The sequence below is a fragment of the Lethenteron reissneri genome, chromosome 30, assembly GCF_015708825.2.
Source record: "Lethenteron reissneri isolate LAM-NWPU_2019-01 chromosome 30, ASM1570882v1, whole genome shotgun sequence".
Taxonomy (NCBI): Eukaryota; Metazoa; Chordata; class Hyperoartia; order Petromyzontiformes; family Petromyzontidae; genus Lethenteron; species Lethenteron reissneri.
Genome location: NC_083808.1, coordinates 10,812,393 through 10,834,516, shown reverse-complemented (window position 1 = coordinate 10,834,516; position 22,124 = coordinate 10,812,393). Strand labels below are relative to the sequence as shown.

General features: G+C 45.2%; 1 protein-coding gene across 6 annotated transcripts in view; it reads right to left on the bottom strand.

Moving 5' to 3' along the window:
* LOC133349521 (contactin-2-like) overlaps positions 1-22,124 on the bottom strand; it is a 125,779-nt gene that overhangs the window by 38,012 nt on the left and 65,643 nt on the right. For all 6 annotated transcript variants that reach the window (XM_061563049.1, XM_061563053.1, XM_061563054.1 and 3 more), the window contains 4 exons: positions 17,621-17,750; positions 16,549-16,718; positions 5,941-6,036; positions 342-557 (listed from right to left, as the gene is read on the bottom strand). In XM_061563049.1, coding sequence (XP_061419033.1) covers positions 342-557; positions 5,941-6,036; positions 16,549-16,718; positions 17,621-17,750 — 612 coding nt within the window. The remainder of the gene's footprint in view (positions 1-341; positions 558-5,940; positions 6,037-16,548; positions 16,719-17,620; positions 17,751-22,124) is intronic.

Genomic DNA, 22,124 nt, shown 5'->3' with positions numbered 1-22,124 from the left:
GCACTTGGCTTTCTCATTGGTCGTCGGTCCTGCACGCGTCTGCGAATCACCAAATACCTGTATGGAACTTTCTGGACACGCCCAGTTGCATGTCTGGCCCAACGCTCGGGAACAGGACGGCTATTTCCTGCACAAAACTCAGCTCGCATTTGCCTTCCCTATTGAAGCGAAAGATTGAAATACCATTTGGTGAACACGTGGCCTCATACCCAGGACGACCACGCTTCGGGTCACGGGCGGCCGCTTAAAACCTTCGCTCCGAACCGCGCAGGCTTAAGCGGAAGACTCGCAGCGCATCCCGAACGCGCATCAAGAAGAGCGAGGCGCCCCCCAAAACTCACAGTCACGCCGGATCTCGAGGGGGGCGAAGGCGCTGAAGATGTTGACGTTGGGGCTGTGGCGGCCGAGCGTGCTGCGCACGAGGCAGGCGTAGCGCCCGGCATCGCTGGCCTCGACGCGCGCGATGTACAGGTTGCCCGTCTGCTGCGACACGAAGCGCCGCTCGTCCTGTGGCACCAGCTCCGGGAACTCGTTGAGCAGCCACTGGTACTCGACGTCTGCAACAGCCGCGGCGCAACACGTATGTAAGTGTGTATGTAGGACTTGCCAAAGACTAGTACCAGCGGTGTCAAGATCGACCTCTGTCGAGGAGGCTCGTGAAGGACGCTACTGGGCAGTTGGAGACGGCCACCCGAGCGGCGCGCCGGATGGCTAAAATGCAGCAAGTTAGCACAGTAGGGGCTACAGCTGGTGCATCTGCCAGTCATCTCATTCAGTCAACCCATGGTACCTGGGTCTGTCCTGTGACCTCCTGCCAGCGAGCATTCGACACTTCACGTGGCATGAAAGTGCACCTGGCCTGGCACAGGTACCGTGGTGACGACACCGTCACAAGATAAAACTAGAACTTCCACTCTGCCCAACTTTGGCTACAATCTCCTAATTCAAGAAAATTGCAAAGTAGAAAAGGTACAATGGAATCACTCTCAATGTCCAATCACTAGCCAGGATTTGAGCCTGGCTAGTGATTGAATTGTAGACTGCCTGGAAATAGCAGGTGTCATTCGGCTCGATCTATGAGGTGGTCAGGAAATATTCGTATAGCAATGGATTCAATCCATCTGTCTGGAGCTTAAGAATGTTATCTTTTTGTATGCATGGGTTTTCTTCCGCTATTTCATTTTCCTCCCACATTCCACAAAAATACACCCATGAATGAAACTGGCAAAATATCTTAATAGAGCCTTGAGACTCGGTGAGAATTTAACAGGTTAAATAAATGGTATTATTTGCACATTTAAAACTGCTCTATTCATTTTTATCCAAAAAATTGTGGGCACTTTTGTCAATTGCAGTTTTACAGATGGGGATCAAAATGAAATTAAGATACTGTATAAATGCATAGCCATGTGAAAATAAATCACGTGACTAAATTTGCACGCAAAAGACGGGTGACAAATGTAACCACCTGTTTATGTTATGGAACTCTCACACAGTGCACCGCTTACACTGCGACTCCTCCATAAATGGTTTATTGCAAAGGCATACGATGATAAACGGCTTTTACCCACAACCACTAAAGCTCGGCTCTTCACGATGAGATTCGTTTTTTATTATCTCTGGAGAAAATTTAAGTAAATCGCATAAAGATGTCCGTGCCGTGTGTCAGAGGCAGTCTTCTATATTCAAACACAAAGTCATCTTCAAAAGGAAGAAGCTTCGAATCTTTCTGTGGATTTGGCCGAATTTAATTCACACCTAACCATAACAAGGGTTCGAAAGGCAAGCACACATAGCTCAAAAGCCTTATTATAGACCATTCCTGGTACATCTACATACTTAACATTACACTAATATCAAATCCTGGTCACAAGAATTATCCATTAATGTATGTTACATGTCCTTATTTGCGACATTTTTCTCTTTTGAAATAATAACATTTGTAACTTAGCATTTTTCAGTGTTTCCTGTTCACAATTCTCTACAGGTTGAGTACAATACACCGCCATGCCTCGCAAGCGATGTGCTGTCTCAATGGGCAACTATATCGCTGAAGAGCTTCCCACGGAGCCATCTACCAGTGGACCTAGCTAGTTAACCAGAAACACACCCATACCAATACCCAAATATATACCAACTGACACACGTAAAAACACCCATCCACCCACCTACCTGCCTGTATACACATGTAACTACCCACTCACTGGCAAACCTACCTACATAACAAAATAAATAAGCAGGCAATATGCCTTCCCACATATCTACTTACCTACCCATCCAAACACTCAACCACCCACCTAGCTATCTGTTTGTCTAACTACTGCACCCAATTATCTATTCACGACCTCCATCATTGACCTACCTATATACCTATCCTCCCGTTCAAATACCCAACTGCCTACCTACCTAACTGAATAAATATAACTACCCATTCACTGCCCTACCTACCCATTATCCAAACAGCCATACACCCACAAATCTGCTTACCTACCTTTCACACCCAAAGACCTACTTACTGAGACACTCACTCACACATCTATCTACCAGTCACCTTTGAATAACTCACACGAAGACACAATTATATTGCGATTGCTAGAATCCTGCCAACTTTAATTTGCATTAAGCTCACAACAAAATCCTCTAAAGAATGAAAACGTAAATTTTGCTGTCTGAGGATTAGAGAGATTACTGTGTGCGAGGTCGGTCACTTTGTTATTCACAACTCCAAGCGGTGCATCTCGGCACAAAAACACGACCGGAGGATTGGACGCAGGGGGGGACAGATAAGACTCGTATAATCCACACGTGCCGCCCTAGTTGGCACAAAAACCCAGCGTTTGTAAAGAAAGAGCCATTTGCAACCATGCCTCGTAGTCTCCTGAATCAAATTTATACACAATGACCCAATATAAATCCTCGAGTCGACAGAGACCAGCCGCTTGCTACTGCTGCTGCAAATGTATGAGGTCCCTACAGACTCTGTTTTAATACCAAAACCTCTTTTCCCAGGCGAGGTAGGGAAATAAATTTGGCTGGTGGTCAGACTCTTACACAGGTCATTTCGTGTGATACCCCTCTCCCCGCCCCCCCGTTTTAACGACCACTGTCAAGAGATTATTGCGTGGTGTGCATTTAATGCGGCAGACGACGCCCAGTCAACTTGGCCAAGGATATCACACTGCAGCTATTGGCCACCTCCATATCTCTCTTATCCAGCTATTTCCTTGCAAAATTATTGAATTTTTTTGATCATTGGCAGCTGTGACGAAAAAGCACATTTATGTCAATCCTAGTGCAACAAAGGGGGGAGGGAAGTATACTTTGTTTCCTGTAGCTGTACTGTTCGCTGCCTGAAATAAAAGCAATGTAACATGACCAATTTAATTCTATAGTTTGGCTCGCTCAACTTAGATTGCTATTGCGGGTCAAGTGTTAATTAGATTTCTTTATTTTTCCACAGGTTTTTCTTGGTTACGCAACAGTCGCTGTTCCACGGAATAACTCGTCGCGACTGTAGGCATGTAGAATCCCCACCACCGGATGGGGGATTTTTCTCTCCAACTACTCATTTTACCATTTTTTGCTTCGTTTATTTGTTCAGCAAGAGCATGAGCTGTGCGTTGGTGTTGATACTCTAGAAGGATCCCGCCGTGGGGGGGGGGGGGGGGGGAGTTTCACCCAAATCCTCATGAACACGTTATGAGGCCTGCGACACGGCCCAGTGGAAGCACGTTTCCCCACTTTTGTTGCAAAGGTTCGCAGTTGGAAAAAAGCAGAGTGCAGCCGCCCTGCTTATTACCGCAGGGTGTAATAACCGCTGTGATATGACGAGCCGTCCGCTTCGCAGTGGGTGCGCCAATCGCAAAGAGTCGGCGAATGCGTGCCGGCATCAGGGTCCAAATTTAGCACTTTGGAAAATTACCCGCAAATTACTCAATTGGGAAATCACTCAATTTGGATATCACACAATTGGGATATCCATAGCAATCACCGCCCCCCTACTGGCAGACGTGTGAATAACAGAAGCCGAACTCTCACCACAATCAACACAAGTGGCTCTCAGAGGTGGACAGATGTGGCACTCGTGATCAAATTGGGAAAGTCCAGTATACGTCGTTGAAAAGTGCAGGGTACAATAACCCATTTGTCACGTGTGTCAGGGAACACTTAAAAACGTTCAATATTGTTCCGACATGACGCTCTCTGAGGATACGTGGATTCCAAAGCATATTAACTGAACTTGTCGCAAGTCTCGACCTTCAACAACAAGCCGCGATTCGAACAACAGCAGGTGACAGTGAGCGATTCTCCATGGGGCAGGGCGCGAGACGAGGCTTCCCAGTGCGTCTCAGAATGTAGCCAGAATTTATTACGAGGCCAGCCCTGGTGAAACTTCGGACCAAGTGGAAGGGTCTGGAATTTATTTTGGAGCCCTATATCATGACTGATAGTGGGAGTACATTCATGTGTGGTTGTCAAAACCGGAAGTGCTCACGATAAATGGGGTTCGAGACAATCATCGGTGAGATCAGTTGTATGTTTTAGATTTTTGCTAATCTTCATGGCTTAAAGAACCTACATAATATCTTTAAAATCCTGCACAAGGGAAAGACCCAGGTTTAACCTGATAGGCCACAGAACTAAGTGCTGCTGTTATTGAGCACCTACTGCAGGGATATGTTCAGCAATACTCCTGGCCGCTTTTTCCTCCCGCGAGATATTTACACCACGCACTCGCGATTCATTTTGGGCCAAGGCTGCCGAGGAGATGCCCACGTTCTGTATTGCCGTTTTGTATCACCATTAAAAATGTATCATGCGTCTCTGTTATTGTAGCAGTGGGTTTAACAGCCGAGACACTGCTATACGTAGAATCAGTCGATTAGCAGGCAGCGTGAGCTGGGGTAAAGTGTGGGTACTTCAACCTCTACCGAAGTGCTCGATAAGCATGGGAGAGTTGGCCAAATACCCTCGCTGGAGGGGCTCCCTCGATCTTCCTCTAGCGGAGGCCATTCCAGCAGTAGTGGCGTGAGCAATTACTTATTTTAGTTACGTATTTATGAGTTACGCATTTTATGTACAGATCTATCCAGCGAAGCCACAATGAGTATTCGGACTCTTTTACAAGAGGGTTCGGTGCGTTAGGCTTTTATCTGAAGATAGTTTCGGCCAATGAACGATGAGTGTTTATACAAGTGGGTGGAAACTGGAGCGCCCGGAGAAAACCCACGTGCGCAAGGGTAGCAACACTCCGAGATGGACATCTGTGAAACCAACTGGACATCAGTGACAAAAGAGCTTTATAGCTCATCGCATTCCTCCAGTATAATTATTCTGATTCTGAGGTAGTAGGAGAATGGCAATTAGTCCACTTGCCATGTCGCCTTCTCCTGGAGAGCCAGGGTTTGGCATCTGTACGAGTATGTATGTTGAACTTCCTTCGCACCATACGCAGTTAACCGTGCCAATCGGAGGCGCGGGAATGGAGTATCACAACATTTGTGCGGCGATCCAGCAACCCTCGCTGCCTCCACAGTGCTATTGTCTTGTGGTTGTTGTTGTTTGACTTGCATCCCACTGGGATTTTTACACACAGTGTTGGTGTACGGTGCTTTTACTGCAATATTTTGCTGTCTTTTCTTGGATTTTCTGTTTGCACATAGTTACTTTAAGATGTTTTCTTGTTCATGTTTTTGTTTTTTTTGTTTGTTGCGGTTGCACCCGATTCAAAAGCCGAATGGCTCACAGGGCTATACCTAATAAATGAACTTGAACTTGAACTTGCTGGATTACAACAGGCCACGCGCGTGTAGCCACCAACCACACAGCAAGCAATTGCAAAGACGCGCACCGTTGTTACCACCACCATCAATCCCACGCGAATAGCACAGCGAGTGGCCATCTCACATCCGCCGCCGGGAAGTGACCACAACAACTCACCTGGGTAGTGGGGCGGGGGGTTGCACAGCAGCACCAGGCTGTTCTGCAGCCGCACGCGCAGTGGGCCCCGCTCCTCCGATGGGAACCGGTCCAGATCTGGAGCGGCACGCGCAATTAAAAATTCACAGCTTGCGGCACCCACCGAAGGTGATGAAAAGCAATGTTCCTGCACTCATTATTAGTTTGTTTCAATCAAAACCCCCGCAACATGAAAACAACAAAAACACCAAACATAAAATCATACACCGATGCCGGATGCATCATGTTCAACCCCATAAGTGTATATATATTTTATAATTAGAATTGACTGGTTGCATTATTGTAATATATTTTCTATTTTAGGCTGTGATACTGGAATAATACTCATTTTACCTCAAGCTGACGTGATGTTGCCCTTGGTGCCCACTTTACAGCAGACAATGAATGGCTTTCTGCAATTTCTGCAGTAACTAATTCGCTGTAAAATGTCCTAAGCCATCAGTGGGAATTGAGGAGTCAATTGTCATTACTAACGAGCTTATTTCTAACTGGCTCAGTGGAAAGGACACAGACGAACTAGTCTATCCCTGGGCAAGTAGGGGAACAAAACCCACTGAAGAATGAAATCATCACATTAATCGCACAATAGGTTAAGATGTGTATCCCTGCTCAAATAAGAAATTGTGTGGTGGGTTTTCTTTTCTGTCGGTGGCTCTGGGCCATTGCTTAAAATGTCACATCCCCATATCAAAGTGTAGCTTCCCCGTAGCATAACCACTTCCAATGTCCCACAACGTGTCACTGATTTTATCAACCCCATCGGGGTGATGAGCTCGGCTGACCTGTGTACAAAATTTGAACGCGCAATCTTCAACCAAAGCACCAAACAGCTGGATGTGTACATTCAAGATAAGTATTAACCGTTCGTTTAAATGATTGGATAGTTTGCTATTGCGCGATGAAAACATGTCAAAAAGCTTCAGTATACTTCGTCATCATCACCAACAACAGCCACGAACTATCCACTGCTGGATAAAGTCATCGCTATTCCTCACATAGTGCAAGAATCCATAAAGCTCCTGCGCACGAGCTGATTTCATCCAACCATCTCGGCGGTGGCAATCCTCTCGGGCGCGTTCAGTGCCAGGTTATCCTCGTAGCAAAAGTAGCGACACATGTAGCTACGGGCCCCGCAATTTCAAGGGCCCCGCGCCAAATGCTTTCAAACTATCAATTCCGGTTCGGTCATTCTGGCTTCAACTTTTATAAGGCTATCGATTTGTCGTATGATCTCACTGTATAGCAAGTAAAAAATACAATTAACTTACTAGGCAAGTAAAAAAATGTGTGTGTTTTAATATTTGTGTTTTTTTAATTTAGGGCCCCTTTATAACATACGCGACAGGCCCCGCACTAGCTTAATCCGGCACTGGGCGCGTTCCTTCTTCCTTCCGGCTGCCATTCCACCATCTCACGCAGACCGACCTCCGATTCGTTCCTCCCTCTTTCTGTCCCTCGACGCAATTCCACGCATGCGCCGGGTCCCAAATTCTCTGTGCACCCTCTTCAGTTTGTTTTTTTGCGTTCCGTCTTTTTCGTCGGCGTCAATTCTCCCGAGACATCGTCCATAGGCGTGAACATAACTACACCTGCAGTCACGAAAGTTTTACATCGAAATATAACTCCACCTGTTAGAGATAGCGGCGGTGCCTCCTCCTCAAGATTTCCCCCCCCCAACCCTCGCACACTCCTAGGGCCGGCCCCTGGCCACACTGGGCCGTTGCTTTTCATTATCAAGTTCAGTTTTCCAACAGCGGTCGAACCTGCTCCAACTTGCCTCGTTATTTCACCCTGGTCCGCATTAATTCATTTCCCTGGGTTTACACGAACAAATGATGTGTTTCCCAATTAAGTTGTCAAGCCCAACATTGCCACATATGGACCACAACACCTTGGTGATCTCGTCAAGGAGCATAAACCATCATGCGAACTCCAGTCATCCTCGCAGCAGCAGCAGCAGCTGTTGGCTAGCCATCGAACAAAGATGGTCACTCGCCTTCAGATGCGCTTCTGCTGCCGTCTGGAACGCTCTTCCTTCCGATATTACGAAGCCACTGGAGCTACGCACTTTTTTAATAATCTAGATCAAAAACTAATTTCTTTCCAAACTGCTTTTCATGTTTAGTGCGTTGTCCTTCCCCCGCACCTCCAACAAGCACGGTTGGCTACGTACTATGGCGAAAGATTGTTCAACACACATACATTCCAGCTGTCTTTATTAGGCTCTTGAAATAATTTGCCCTAATCAATTTTCGTTGTTCAGCATGGGTCCCATGGCTACTTAATTAATTGGCTGTCGGGTGGATGAGGGTGCATGACACACATTTTACTTACACGGATATCTGACCCAAAAATCTATTGCGAATTATACTTTTCACTGCTTCTTATAATGACTATGGTGCTCAGAAAATATTGTAATGAGGAAACAAATAAAGAGTTTGTATTCCATACGAGCGGTATTTTTAGCGGTGATGAACAGCTGACCCGATTTATCCAATGATAGGCACAGTCATAGATCCAAGCAGACAGCACTTAGTGTAATAATTCAGGAGGGGAAAGTTTGTTACGATGGTTACGCTTGCAGAATGCCAAACAGGAGGAACCCGCAAGGTCACATTAGTCAGCGAGCTGAGGAGAATAGAACGTGGAGTAAGCCTTCCCTAAGGTGGAGAGATCTCGTTAGAATGAATTTAATACATTAGATTTATCTTTTGGAGCGACCTTGCAGTGCGAATCTTGTTATGAAGGGAAATTTACTGAAGCGATCGAGTTTGTTTGGTCTCAAGTAACCCTGTGGGTATCTGATGACGATTATGACAATATCGATGCTGATGATCATGAATATGATGACTGGCACTATTATAACTTGAAACTATAAAAACTGAAAGCCATTTTCTTCCCGTTCGAATTACCAATGGCATGGCTCATCTCTGTGGCTCACCCTGGACCCATGGTGGAAATTTTATATTTCCATGGCAGGGTCCAGTCTCATCATAGGGCAACCGATGTTGATCCCACACTTTCATTTACACCCTAATTTGCATCTGCTGTTTTTAAAAGCAAAAGGGTTGTGTACGTACACACGAAGCTGTGGCTCCAATAAAGTCCTTGGTAGACTACAAATTGTACAGAATGCAGCAGTTGGGGTGTTCACCCGAATCCCATTACGTGACCACATTTCTTCTCCCGTTCTCTTATCACTGGTCAACAAAAAAAATCATTTTTTTCTGGCCTGGACTTTTGCAGCTGTTTTAGACTAATTTCATGGTGCTGATTCCAAATCTGATCTCAGATTTGCTCTATCACATCTCATTTTTATGCTATCGGCATACCCCATTTTCATTGATTTTACCCGAAATTAACTCTGTCACTTATGATTGCAAGTTGTTGCGAGTCAGTGACTGCTTTAGTGTTAAAATATGGTGCTGTATTTTTAGGATAGTGTGTTTATAATATCATTTAATGTAGATATCCACATTTATTTAATATTTTTCTTCTGCAGTTTTTATTGAAAATGCAATATTTGATATCTCAAAAAACCTGATGTGATAGACAAAAACTAATTCCAGATTTGGAATCAGCACCCCAAAATTACCTTAAAACTGTTGGAATACCTTATGCCAGAAAAAGTGTGTTGACCAGTGAATTATCATCACACTTGCTACCGGTCTTGAAACGAGTAGAGTTTAAGAGCCTTCTACAAGTTTTTAAAGCCTTCCATGGGCTGACACCATCATATATTCACGAGCTAATTCATCCGTACACCCCCTCAAGGTCGTTAAGATCTGCAGACTTCACCCTTTGCATACCTCGATCCCGGCTGCGTTTCCTGGGGTGAGCGGGCATTTGCGGTGTCTGTGCCTCGGTTGTGGAATTCCCTACATTTGGAAATTCGTTTAAACGGTAATGTGGATACTCCATTGGAACCTCATTTGCCAGTAAAAAATATGATAATTTTTTTTTTACCCTTTTATCTGGCAACAAAACTGGCACCTTTTTTACAAGGAGTCATGTTTGCATAGACCACAAAACCTGCAGTCATAATGCAAACAAAAAACATAACTCTGATAATTATGACTGCAGGTATTGTGGTCTATGCAAACATGACTCCTTGTAAAAAAGGTGCTGTTTTGTTGCCAGATAAAAGGGTAAAACAACAATTATCAATGTGGATACTTTTAAGTCGCGTCGAAAAACCACATCTTCTTAATTCTGTTTGTTCTATGTAGCGCCTCTTCTCTCTTGGCCTTTCCTTAACCTTATTCTTAGAAGGCACCCTCAGACATTAGTGGAAGGCACCTTACAAATACATGTAAATTATTATTAATCTGAATATAGGGTACAATAAAAAACAAAAGTATTTTTTGTAAAGTCAAATGTGGAATGTATTATATTTCTTACCAATTTAAAATGAAACTCCCCCGATCTCCACAGAATGTTAATGTATATAAAAAAAATTTTGTTGAACAGCACACACACATCATTCACATCTACAGCCTGAAAACAGATTTGGCCCTGGGCTGCATGGTATACTATAAATAATACGTGTGTCAAATTAAATGGAATAATTTCAAATCAGTCTCTTGCTCGAAACAATTACAGTGACGGGTGTGACCCTGTGTGCTGCCACCGTCACCTCCTGCTCACACATTAGCCTATTGCCCTTGCGCTGCACAACCTTGCAAATGTAGAGCTGTGAAAACACCCGACCACGTTTTCCAAGGGTTTGCATACGAGTGCCTCATTTGTGCGTATGTTTGTATGTATGTAGAGCTTCTTTCGCACTGTACGAAGCCAACCATGCCGAGGAAGGACAAACTAAACAAGAAAATCTTTTTCAAGAAATTCGTTTTCAATCTAGACGATTTAAAAGTGCATTGCTCCAGTAGCTTCTGAATAACGGATGGCAGTGCGTTGCAGACGCGCCGCCAAAGCGCATCTGAAAGCCCCGTGATGCAGTGACAGCCGGAGCACTCTGGAAACACTGCTCTGGGAATTATTGTGGCCACGCCGTATCCCTCTCACTTCATCCTCATGATACCGGTGGTGTGTGCGATGATGGACGCCTATATGCCGGCATGTATGGCACTCCGCAAATTACAAATCAAGGATTGTTACATACATTCCAAATCATTTCGTGCCCAATAACCAGAAACAACAGGCTGTATTGTTTGGGGTGGTGAGTTCCTAATATGAAAGATATATTTATAAACCAGTAATTCCGAAGCTCAAGATTGAATTACGGTGCATAGCAACGCTGCCTTGTCATGAGCTGCATGTCTACGCTGTGCAGCAACACCACATGGCAGACAATCCCAGATTAGTACTGTAGCTACTCTGCAATACAGTACTGCTTCACTACACCTCCAGACCAATCAAGTTCCTTTAAATTCCATACGTGTCTTTATAACGTACACTAACACATTTCGATTTAAAGCTTTCGTGACTGCAGGGTTTCATCTTCTTCGACAGACCTGAGTCTGAATGACTCTGCCTTCGCAACAGACCTGTTTTCCTCCTGAATACGGCTGCTTGTGTTGTGGCCGAAACGTCGTGAGAATTATTTTGTTATGTTTTATTTTTAGAGAAGGCAGAGTCATTCAGACTCTGCCTTCTCGACAGACCTGTTTTCCACCTGAAGACGGCTGCTTGCGTTGTGGCCGAAACGACGTGAGAATGATTTTGTTATGTTTAATTTTTATTATTTTATTACTTCCCTTCTACGTGACTTTACCGAAAGAACCAAGAAGATACACTAACACATTCCATTAATAACGCTGCCTTACATATATAAACAGGCAACGTTTCAGGCGATGACCCTTCTTCACAGTTGGCGATAACAAGGGCTGGAGACTGCACTCTACACCAGGGGGTCCAGTGAAAATTAAAACATTTTAAACGTTTTCTGATGACCAGTTTTTAAATTGGCATATGAATCGTTCGCTAAACGTGGCTACTGAGTAACAAGACAGGCCCTTCAGTGATCAAAAAGTATCACTAAATTCCCTCTTTTGTATTAAAAGTTAAATAATAAGACGTTGCCGGCACATTGCATTGCGTTTTATGACATCGCATTCATGAAATTATTAATTACGTATACGAACCTTATGCCAGGACCCTGGGGTCTCATAAGCCCCCGGCTATCGAATAAACATTATATTATAATGTAAACAAACACTTTGCTCTTTTTCACCGAAGGGTTTTAAGGATGGTGGCAAGTATTGTCTTGTTAAACTATGCCTTTAAAACTGAAAACTACTTACCTGTCGTACCTCTATTTAAACACACTATCGAAACAATAATTTACACCCCTCTATCAATCATCGTGTTTCTCAGTGTGGATTTGTGAACACACTTCGTAAGCAGTACATAAAATAGTACGCGTTTTCAATGCGCTGTTCATATTGTAACAAGCGTTTATACCAATGTTACTCTGCAGACTAGTGGGTCGCCGCAACTCTTATGCGCATTGATACCAGCGGTATGTGGGGACTATGGCTTAACTGTCCATAAGCACAGATGCACACGGACAGATGCACAGATGCATTCGGACAAGATAAGTATTATCAAACAAGAGAAATTAACGGTGCAACGCATCTCATCTGTGAAATATCTGCAGGTAATAAGATTGTCATTGATTGCTTCTGGCTGCAGACGTTGGTAGGTCACAAATAATAATGAAGATAAGAGAGCAGTTTCACTGTATTATGCATACCGTGATGACAAATAAAGGACTTAAGTCGTGTAGGCAGTTTGAGCAGCTTTGGATAAGACTCATGATCCTGCCCATACCCGAGCGTGGAGTGCATTCGCTTGTTCAGCTCTTGTGCGCATTCGTCCTCGCTGTTTCGCTTGGACATGACATGACAACAGAATGATCCATGCCAAGTGGGTCGCGGCGTTTATGTGCGCGCCAAAAATAAATAAATTAATAACGTACTTCATTTGGGGCTTTCGTGACTGCAGGAATTACTCTTTGGTTCTTTCGGTAAAGTCACGTATAAAAAGAAACGTATTTAATTTATTATTTTCTCATTATACGTGACTTTACCGAAAGAACCAAAGAGTAAATAAATAACGATTTTGACTTCCGTTTATTCGGGACCCGGGGGTCCCGCCATGAGGTTCATTTGCTGTTTTGTAATATTTCGAGCATCTATATATATAAAATCGTTCATGTCTGTCTGTCTGTGTGTGTGTGTGTGGACTTTGGCCCATACGCACTTTCATTGGACGGCGGTTGCCCCTGGCAACGGCTAGCCACGCCTTCGCCGCTTTCATTGGACCTGGCAACGGCTAGCCACGCCTTCGCCAAGGGCTGCAGTTTCATTGGACGGCGGTTGCCCCTGCCAACGGCTAGCCACGCCTTCGCCACTTTCATAAGCTCCGTATTTAATTAAATAATAGCCATTACACAGTATTGTTGGAGCGCTAGGGGGGGGGGGAAGGAACGCCACCCGTACCCTGCCTCTTCCAAGCCGACAATTTTAGGCGAGGCCGCAGGCTTTGCACGCTACTAGGCCTCGACACCCACCACGCCACTCTGAGGTAAATTCATCAAAGTTTTTCCTACTCTTCACTACACCCCCACCACAATGTGTGCTATTAATATTACTTTTAAACCCAACGCGCCAACAATCGATTACTTTAATGTTCACTGTACAAATACTCATTAAGCTGGGTGAGCGTACTGCCAGTCTATCATGTACACTGTAGCCTGCTTATTAAGCTCGGTGAGCGTACTGCCACTCTATCATGTACACTCTAGCCTGCTTATGAAGCTGAGTGCGTGTACTGGCAGTCTATAATGTGGACTCTTGCCTGGTTATTATAATCGATTCTTTATATGTTCTTTGTACAAACAGTCATTAAGCTGCTTGAGCGACCCCAGTTCGATTCCAACTCACGCCCACCACCGCTGACGATTATTTGAAACGGACCTGGCCCTCCCCTAGGTCCACTCAGCCTCAAAAGCGTAACTGCTGTCGTGTGTGAACATCGTCACTGGGGAGACAAAGGCGGCGGGGCATCGTGGATCCAAGTCCCGGGCGAAGCCGGGTCATGTGTATGTGTGTTTGTGTTTATGTGTATGTCTGTGTGTCTCTATGTATGTGTGTATGTATGTGTATGTATGTGTTTGTGTGTATGTGTGTGTGTATGTATGTGGGTTTTCTTTTTATGTCTTTATGTGTATGTCTGCGTGTCTCTATGTATGTGTGTATGTACGTGTGTGCATGTGTTTGTGTGTATGTATGTGTGTGTCTATGTATGTGTGTGTCTATGTATGTGTGTGTATGTGTGTGTATGTATGTGTGTTATGTGTCTGTCTGTGTCTGCATGTATGTGTGTGTGTATTGTGTATGTGTTTGTGTGCATGTATGTGTGTGTTTGTGTGTATGTGTATGTCTGTGTGTATGTGTTTGTGTGTATGTATGTGTGTGTATGTGTTTGTATGTGTTTGTGTGTTTACGCTCGCATTACACAAATGTGTTGCTGGTCTAAGGCGTTCCTCGCACAGCATTGCCGCTTTATTATTTCAGTCGTTTACTGCCGTATGCACCCTGAAAGTCGTGTGTGTCTGCAGCAAGCGCGTGTATGTGTACCTATGGACGCGCGCGCGTGTGTTGTGTAGGGGGAACGGTAGTGTAGTGCTTAGCGTGCTGTCTGTGTCTGTGTGTGTGTGTGTCTGTCTGTGTCTGTCTGTGTGTGTCTGCGTGTGTCTGTGTGTGTGTCTGTGTGTGTGCGTGTGTGGTGTGTGGGGAGCGGTAGTGTAGTGCTTAGCGTGCTGTCTGTGTGTCTGTGTGTGTGTGTGTGTCTGTCTGTGTCTGTCTGTGTGTGTCTGCGTGTGTCTGTGTGTGTGTCTGTGCGTGTGTGGTGTGTGAGGAGCGGTGGGTGTAGTGCTTAACGCTACGCTGCGCTACCAACCCGGCGAACCCAGTTCCATTCCCGCTCACGGCCACCACCGGTGACGATTATTTGAACCTCCCCTAGGTCCACTCAGCCTCAAACGAGTAACTGGTGTGGCGTATTAACATCGGCACTTGGGAGACAAAGGCGGCTGGGCGTGGTAGATCCAAGTCCCGGGCGAAGCCGGGTCATGTGTATGTGTTTATGTGTATGTCTGTGTGTCTGTATGCATGTGTGTATGTATGTGTGTGTATGTGTTTGTGTGTATGTCTGTGTGTGTATGTATGTCGGTTTTGCCGCCGTGGTGGATCCAAGTCCCGGGCGAAGCCGGGTCATGTGTATGTGTTTATGTGTATGTCTGTGTGTCTGTATGCATGTGTGTATGTATGTGTGTGTATGTGTTTGTGTGTATGTCTGTGTGTGTATGTATGTCGGTTTTGCCGCCGTGGTGGATCCAAGTCCCGGGCGAAGCCGGGTCATGTGTATGTGTGTATGTGTTTATGTGTATGTCTGTGTGTCTGTATGCATGTGTGTATGTATGTGTGTGCATGTGTTTGTGTGTATGTGTGTGTGTATGTATGTGGGTTTTTTTGTATGTGTTTATGTGTATGTCTGCGTGCCTGTATGTATGTGTGTATGTACGTCTGTGGATGTGTTTGTGTGTATGTATGTGTGTGTCTATGTATGTGTGTGTATGTGTTTCTGTGTTTGTATGTGTGTCTATGTATGTGTGTGTATGTGTTTCTGTGTTTGTATGTGTGTGTATGTATGTGTGTTATGTGTCTGTCTGTGTGTCTGCATGTATGTGTGTGTGTATTGTGTATGTGTTTGTGTGTGTTTGTGTGTTTACGCTCGCATTACACAAATGTATAATGCGGGTCTAAGGCGTTCCTTACACAGCATTGCCGCTTTATTATTTCAGTCGTTTACTGCCGTATGCACCCTGAAAGTCGTGTGTGTCTGCAGCAAGCGCGTGTATGTGTACCTATGGACGCGCGCGCGTGTGTTGTGTAGGGGGAACGGTAGTGTAGTGCTTAGCGTGCTGCCTGTGTCTGTGTGTGTGTGTCTGTGTGTGTGTGTCTGTGTGTGTGTCTGTGTGTGTGTCTGTGTGTGTGTCTGTGTGTGTGCGTGTGTGGTGTGTGGGGAGCGGTAGTGTAGTGGTTAGCGTGCTGTCTGTGTGTGTTTCTGTCTGTGTGTGTCTGCGTGTGTCTGTGTGTGTGTCTGTGTGTGTGTCTGTGCGTGTGTGGTGTGTGAGGAGCGGTGGGTGTAGTGCTTAACGCTACGCTGCGCTACCAACCCGGCAAACCCAGTTCGATTCCCGCTCACGGCCACCACCGGTGACGATTATTTGAACCTCCCCTAGGTCGACTCTGCCTCAAACGAGTAACTTAACTACTGTAGCGTATTAACATCGCCACTGGGGAGACAAAGGCGGCCGGCCGTGGTAGATACAAGTCCCGGGCGAAGCCGGGTAGTACAGCTAGTTAAAACATACAATTACAGGTGGTAAAGTTTGGTCTTCATGGAAATAACAGGGCTTTGTTAAAAAAAAAACACCTCCATGGCGGGACAACGCTGCCCCTGAACTACAGCATTTCAAAGACACGCTGGAACCACGATCCTTGAGCATCCTCCCCATCACCGTCGCCCAGCTCTACTCACAGGCGAACTTGAGCGTGGCTTGTTGACTGGCAAGGGTGCCAAATCTGTTGGTGGCCAGGCACTGGAAGGTGCCCGCGTCCTGGTCCCTGTCGAGGTCCGAGATCACCAGGTTTCCGCCCTCCAGGCTGTATCTCTTATTCCACTTGACCTCCATGCCATTGTGACGCCATCTACGAAGCATTCGAAGAAAAGAAATATGAAAGTACGGCTCACGAAGACCGACAACTAGATTGTATGAATATACAGACCAGGGATTTTCAAGGTCCAGTATCTACCAATCAAACACCAGGCGCATGTAATATTTTAAAAGCTAGTCTACATTGAAATTGAGAAGACTGGTAAATGGTTAAGAGTTTGACAAGCCCTACAGTCGACCGTAGGACGACTGCTGTGCGAGTGACTGTTAAGGCCAAAATGACACAATCATGTGGTGTGGTTGGTATTATGGGTACACATCAGCCTTCAGGCCACTATTCCAAACGAGACTCGTGCTGGTCTCTTGAGTTCTTACCGGGTTACACAACACAAGCTTGAAACTTCATCTCTTGCACTGACAATTCACCCACTGCATCAGGAATGAATTTTAGGCTGAGCAGACCTAGTAATTGGCCCAGGATGCCAGCTTAATATTCAACCTGCCACTGTTACATGTGGCCAGAAATCAAACTCGGGTTTTCAAAAAAGGTAGTTGTGGTTGTGATGTCCAAACAATGAATCACTCCCAAGTATTGTTGAGTGTGGTTGAAATCCACACCTTTAATGGGAGGACACTCATATTGTATATGAAGCCATGCTATTCGTACGGCTGCAAATAACTTTAACCATAAGCGTGCAAGTTTATTTACGTGCAAAATACTCCAACGTAAGTGCGCATAATGATGAGCTGATATTTTACAAAAACCACCAACCCTATGTGCAAAACAGATGTATGCTCGCCAATTAGGGGTCCCCCTCTGAGCTGCTCGGGGGTGGGAGGGGGGGGCCCTAAAGTTTTGCTCGGTTTGCTTGGGCCTCAGCGCCGCGCCCGCCACCGCACGTGGCCCTCGGCAGTGCCCCACGTCCCCCACGGTACCTGTACGTAGCGGGTGGGTTTGACTTGGCAAGGCAGCGTAGGGTCACGGTTTTTTCCGGCGAATCCTCTGGATACAAAGTGTCGGTCGGCTCCTCAAATAATATGGGGCCAAACGGACCGATTTCTGCGACTGCACACACGCACAAAGGGTACACGGAGTCACCTCGTTAATAACCGTGCTTTTAGCCGGTTCCTACCTTCACAGCGATGTACTCACAGCCACGACCACACAAAGAGGGGGTTCTTGTGTGGCCAGCACCATGCCCATCTACCTACGTCTCCCCAAGTGCCGATGTGTTTTACACATTCCACCCAGGCACTCATTTGTGGCCGAGTCAACTTCAAGAGAGGCTCAGAGGATGATGATTTGCACTCGTAGCATGCATAAAATTATTCAGCACCCCGAAGCACCTTACATCACACATCTCATCTCAACCATTGAAATGTCCTACTGCAGCATTCATGACAGATGCAGGTATCAATAACCACTGATGTGCACGCCTGGTTATGAAAACTCATCTTCACTAGGATTGGATCAGAGTGCGTTTAACCACTACACTAGGATTGGATCAGACTTTTGGGGTTAGTGCTGTTAGCGAGCACCTATGAAGGCCGGCACAGCACACAAGGGGGTGGTTGACCAGCACTATGGCCGACCGTCTTCATCTCCCCAATGCTGACATCTACACACCGCTGGTTCAACTAATCGTCAACGGTGTTGGCCGTGAGCGCGAATTGAACTCGGGTCGTTGGGTTCGCAGCGCAGCACGCTAACTGCTACTCGACCGCTCCTCACCATACCCTGAAATACACGCACATGTACTGTACGTGCGCACGGACACACACATTTTCCTGCAGACCCTTAAATGTTAATGTTTATTTTGAATGTGTACTTTGCTCTATCATATAAGCTATGGCTCTAATTTCCAGAAATAAATATCGAAGAAGGATAATGCACAAATAGACACACACGAACAAGTGCACAACAATCCGCTTGTCTTTTGCGCGATTTTTCCAGTGAATTTGGCAAGGAAGCAAATGTTATTGCATGCTCAGATAGTGAGAAGTTAAAGATATAATTAATAGCACCAGGGGCGCATATATAGCCGTACATGTATAATCAATAAGAATAATATTTTTTTCGATATTCCTACATCTGTTAAATCATAAGAAGCACATTTGTAAAATAATGTAACACTTAGGCTTTAGCAACCAATATAATTCACGATCAAGTGTTTGGGTTAGATCTCGCAAATGTTAAAACGTGTCGTACACCCATCTCCACCCGACGCAGCCAATTAGTAAGGTTTTTTACGTGAACAAAACGTGGAAATGTGCGACTCCTTTGGCACCACCGTGTGCGAGAAAGAGCAAAGCCACAAGGCTTACGACTGAGTCCGACATTTCACCGGCGATTACAACCAGTACAATCAGGGGATCGCCACATATTATGGTATTGCGCAAGCAAACAAAATAATAATATCCATGCAGTCTGTTTAGCCTCGTGGATTGCATGAGTGAGGTTGGTGTTCGTGTGTATATTAAGATTCGGCACAGCACAATTGAAGGCTGTATGATGAACGCCATGCCCACAACCATTTTGCCACAGCTGACGTTAACAACACCGCTGCAACAGATACTATTCTTGTTCTCTTCTCGAAAATAATCCCAGACCAGATGGCCACTACCATATGCAACTGAATCTGGGTCAAACCAAGGTTGCTGCAATGATAGCGCTGTGCATGGACAACTATGACACTGCTACCCACATGTACGTACACACACGCGCACACCTTAATATACAGAGCATTCACGGACAGAAAGCTGCATAGACATTTCATTGAAAACTGGTCAACCGCTCAAAACATCTGCATTTAAATTAAACGTGGACATCCCTTACCCTGCTGTCTGTGGGAACGTCAATCCTGGTCCAATTAGTATGTGAGCGGGCGCCTTCGTAAGACCAAGGCAATTAATCAAATTCAGCGGTAATCAGGCAAAGGCATTCCCTATTTATCACTCCGTAGCAGAAACACCAACGGACACGGTCTGTACGACCTAATTGGATGAGTTAGATGCTATTAACATCCTGGCCAGGTGCAGCCTTGCTTTTGTATTGAATTTGTTAGCCAGGTAGGACACACAAAACAAATTTAATTTACGAGTATCGAGTGGCTATGTCCAACAAAGTGAAGGTGCTGTAGTGAAGTGGTAGATGCAAGTTAGGGAGAAAGGTGAATGAAAGGATGCATTGGAAGATGTATTATAAAATGCTACAGTGTAGTAAGAATGGCATTGAAGACATCGAATGGGAAGGCAGTTGGGTCATAGGCAGAGGAAAAAATGGAGGTCTTGAGCAAGACTTGCACAGATGGATGGCATCAGAAATATGGGCAACAAGGTGGATTGAATTCCAGACAACACAGGCAGCAGAGCAAGAGGAGCAACCATCCAGTGCACAGAGGTTGCCTGGTGGTGTCAATACAAGTCCTTGGATAATGGGGGCTGAGAGTATAAGTGGGGAGAGGTGAGGTGGGGGACCAGTCAATACATGATTTCATCACGTGAAATCCAGACTGAGCTTACGCAACTCAGCCATCCCAAATCCCTCATCCGTGAACTCCAGCTGACCTAGATACCCTCAAGCTGATCTAGAACTCCAGCTGATCTCGAATGCTGCTGCCAGACTCCTCACCCTCACCCGTAAATGAGACATTACCCCAATACTCCAATCACTCCCCAGGCGCCCAATCCAAAGCCGGATCAATTTCAACATCACCCCCACTATCTTCAAGATCCTCTCCATGGACTTCCCCCCTGCCTACACCTCTCCCCTCTCCCCAAATGCATTCTCCACTCCAGCAAACAAGACGTTGAAGCCCCCTGTCAACCTGCGCTCATTGAGAGGTCGCTCGCTTGTCTCCTCATTCCATCCAGCCATCTGTGCTGTCGACTCCCTGGCCTTGTTCAAGCCCAGGCTCAAGCCTTTCCTTTTAATTTCTTGGCCTACAGCCCGACTGCCTTTTGCTAAATAAATACGCCCAGTGTGTCAATACACTGGCTTGAGATCCGGGTGCATAGTCACTGCATAATTCAAAATGTTAAATCACACTATTCAGTCCCTCCAGAAAAACGCGATTATGCGATCGCATGATTCCATGCAAAATCAGCCAAAGTCCGCATATTTATGCGGGGGGCGCGTTTTTTCAAATACGCCGCACTTTCGCCGCATAAATTGCAGATTTCCGCGCGCAAAATATGCGGGCTTGCATGATTTCATAATCCCCGCATTTTCGTTGCAAAAAGTCACATAGATCTTAGCAGAAAGTTGAAAAATGTTGCGTTTACTTCACACAAGCGCAGCCATTTCCCCTGTTGCCATGGGAACGTTATGAAGTGACGTCACTCATTACGCGTTAAGGTCTGAAATAAAACAAGATGAGAACTTAAATATTCCCAGCACTTTCTGTGATGTAGTATGCTTGCTTATCATAGGAAGTAATAAGAAATGACTCTTTACATTAAAGTAGTAGCCTAGTGAATAGGGTGTTGTGGGAATCACTTTTTTTTCTCTTTTTCATCAAACCGCAGTTTTTGCAAGTTCCCGCAATTTAATCGCATAAAATTGCATAAATATCCCGCATATTCCATCGCATTTTTTAAGAAAACGTGCCGCATAATCAACGATTTTTGCCCGCAACAATCACCAAAAAACTCCGCGTTTTTCTGGAGGGACTGACTATTAAAAACAATCTATGAGTTTCCTGGCTGGGTTCTGGCTGGGCACCTCTCCACCCCAACAATACTATTGTTCGTGGCTGCAGGCGGTTGCCACCGAAACTCCACTGGGTAACTGGCCAATTGGGATTTTCCATGGAACAAATAAACATTCAGTGGAAACGGTGGAAGAAGAAGTTCGGAAGACGTGTAATTGATAGCGACACCAAAGGAGGCGTAACAAACTACAAATGACTGACACGGTTCACTCTGTCCTGGTACAAATCTAATAATTTTAACAGAATGTTCTATGAAGAATAAAGAAAACTCATATAAAATATTGATTTACTTTTACCGCTCCGAGTACAGGATTGTGAGAAGAGTATGCAAACGAAAGCTACCATAACTTTTTGTGTTGTAGAGAAACGGGTTCGCTACTTGTTATAAATATTTATCTTATTTTAAATTGAAAACACTTAGAAATCCATTATTATACAAGGAAATGAGTAGGAGGATCTGGGGATGTGGTAATACTTGCTGGTATGGGTGTTAAGTGAAACACGAGTATACTTGATTTAAATAGCCCAACAGGAATCCGATACACCCGGGAGGATACATAGCAAGACTGAACGAATGCCAATTAGCTCATGGGTAATACAATTCAAAATATATTCACGAAGGAAATGTCAATGAAGTCAAGGTAAAGGGTGCTAACTACTGCATCACGACTCTCCACATAGTGGCACAGGTCGTGTATGCAACCTGTTACAATCTCGACGACCGTGGT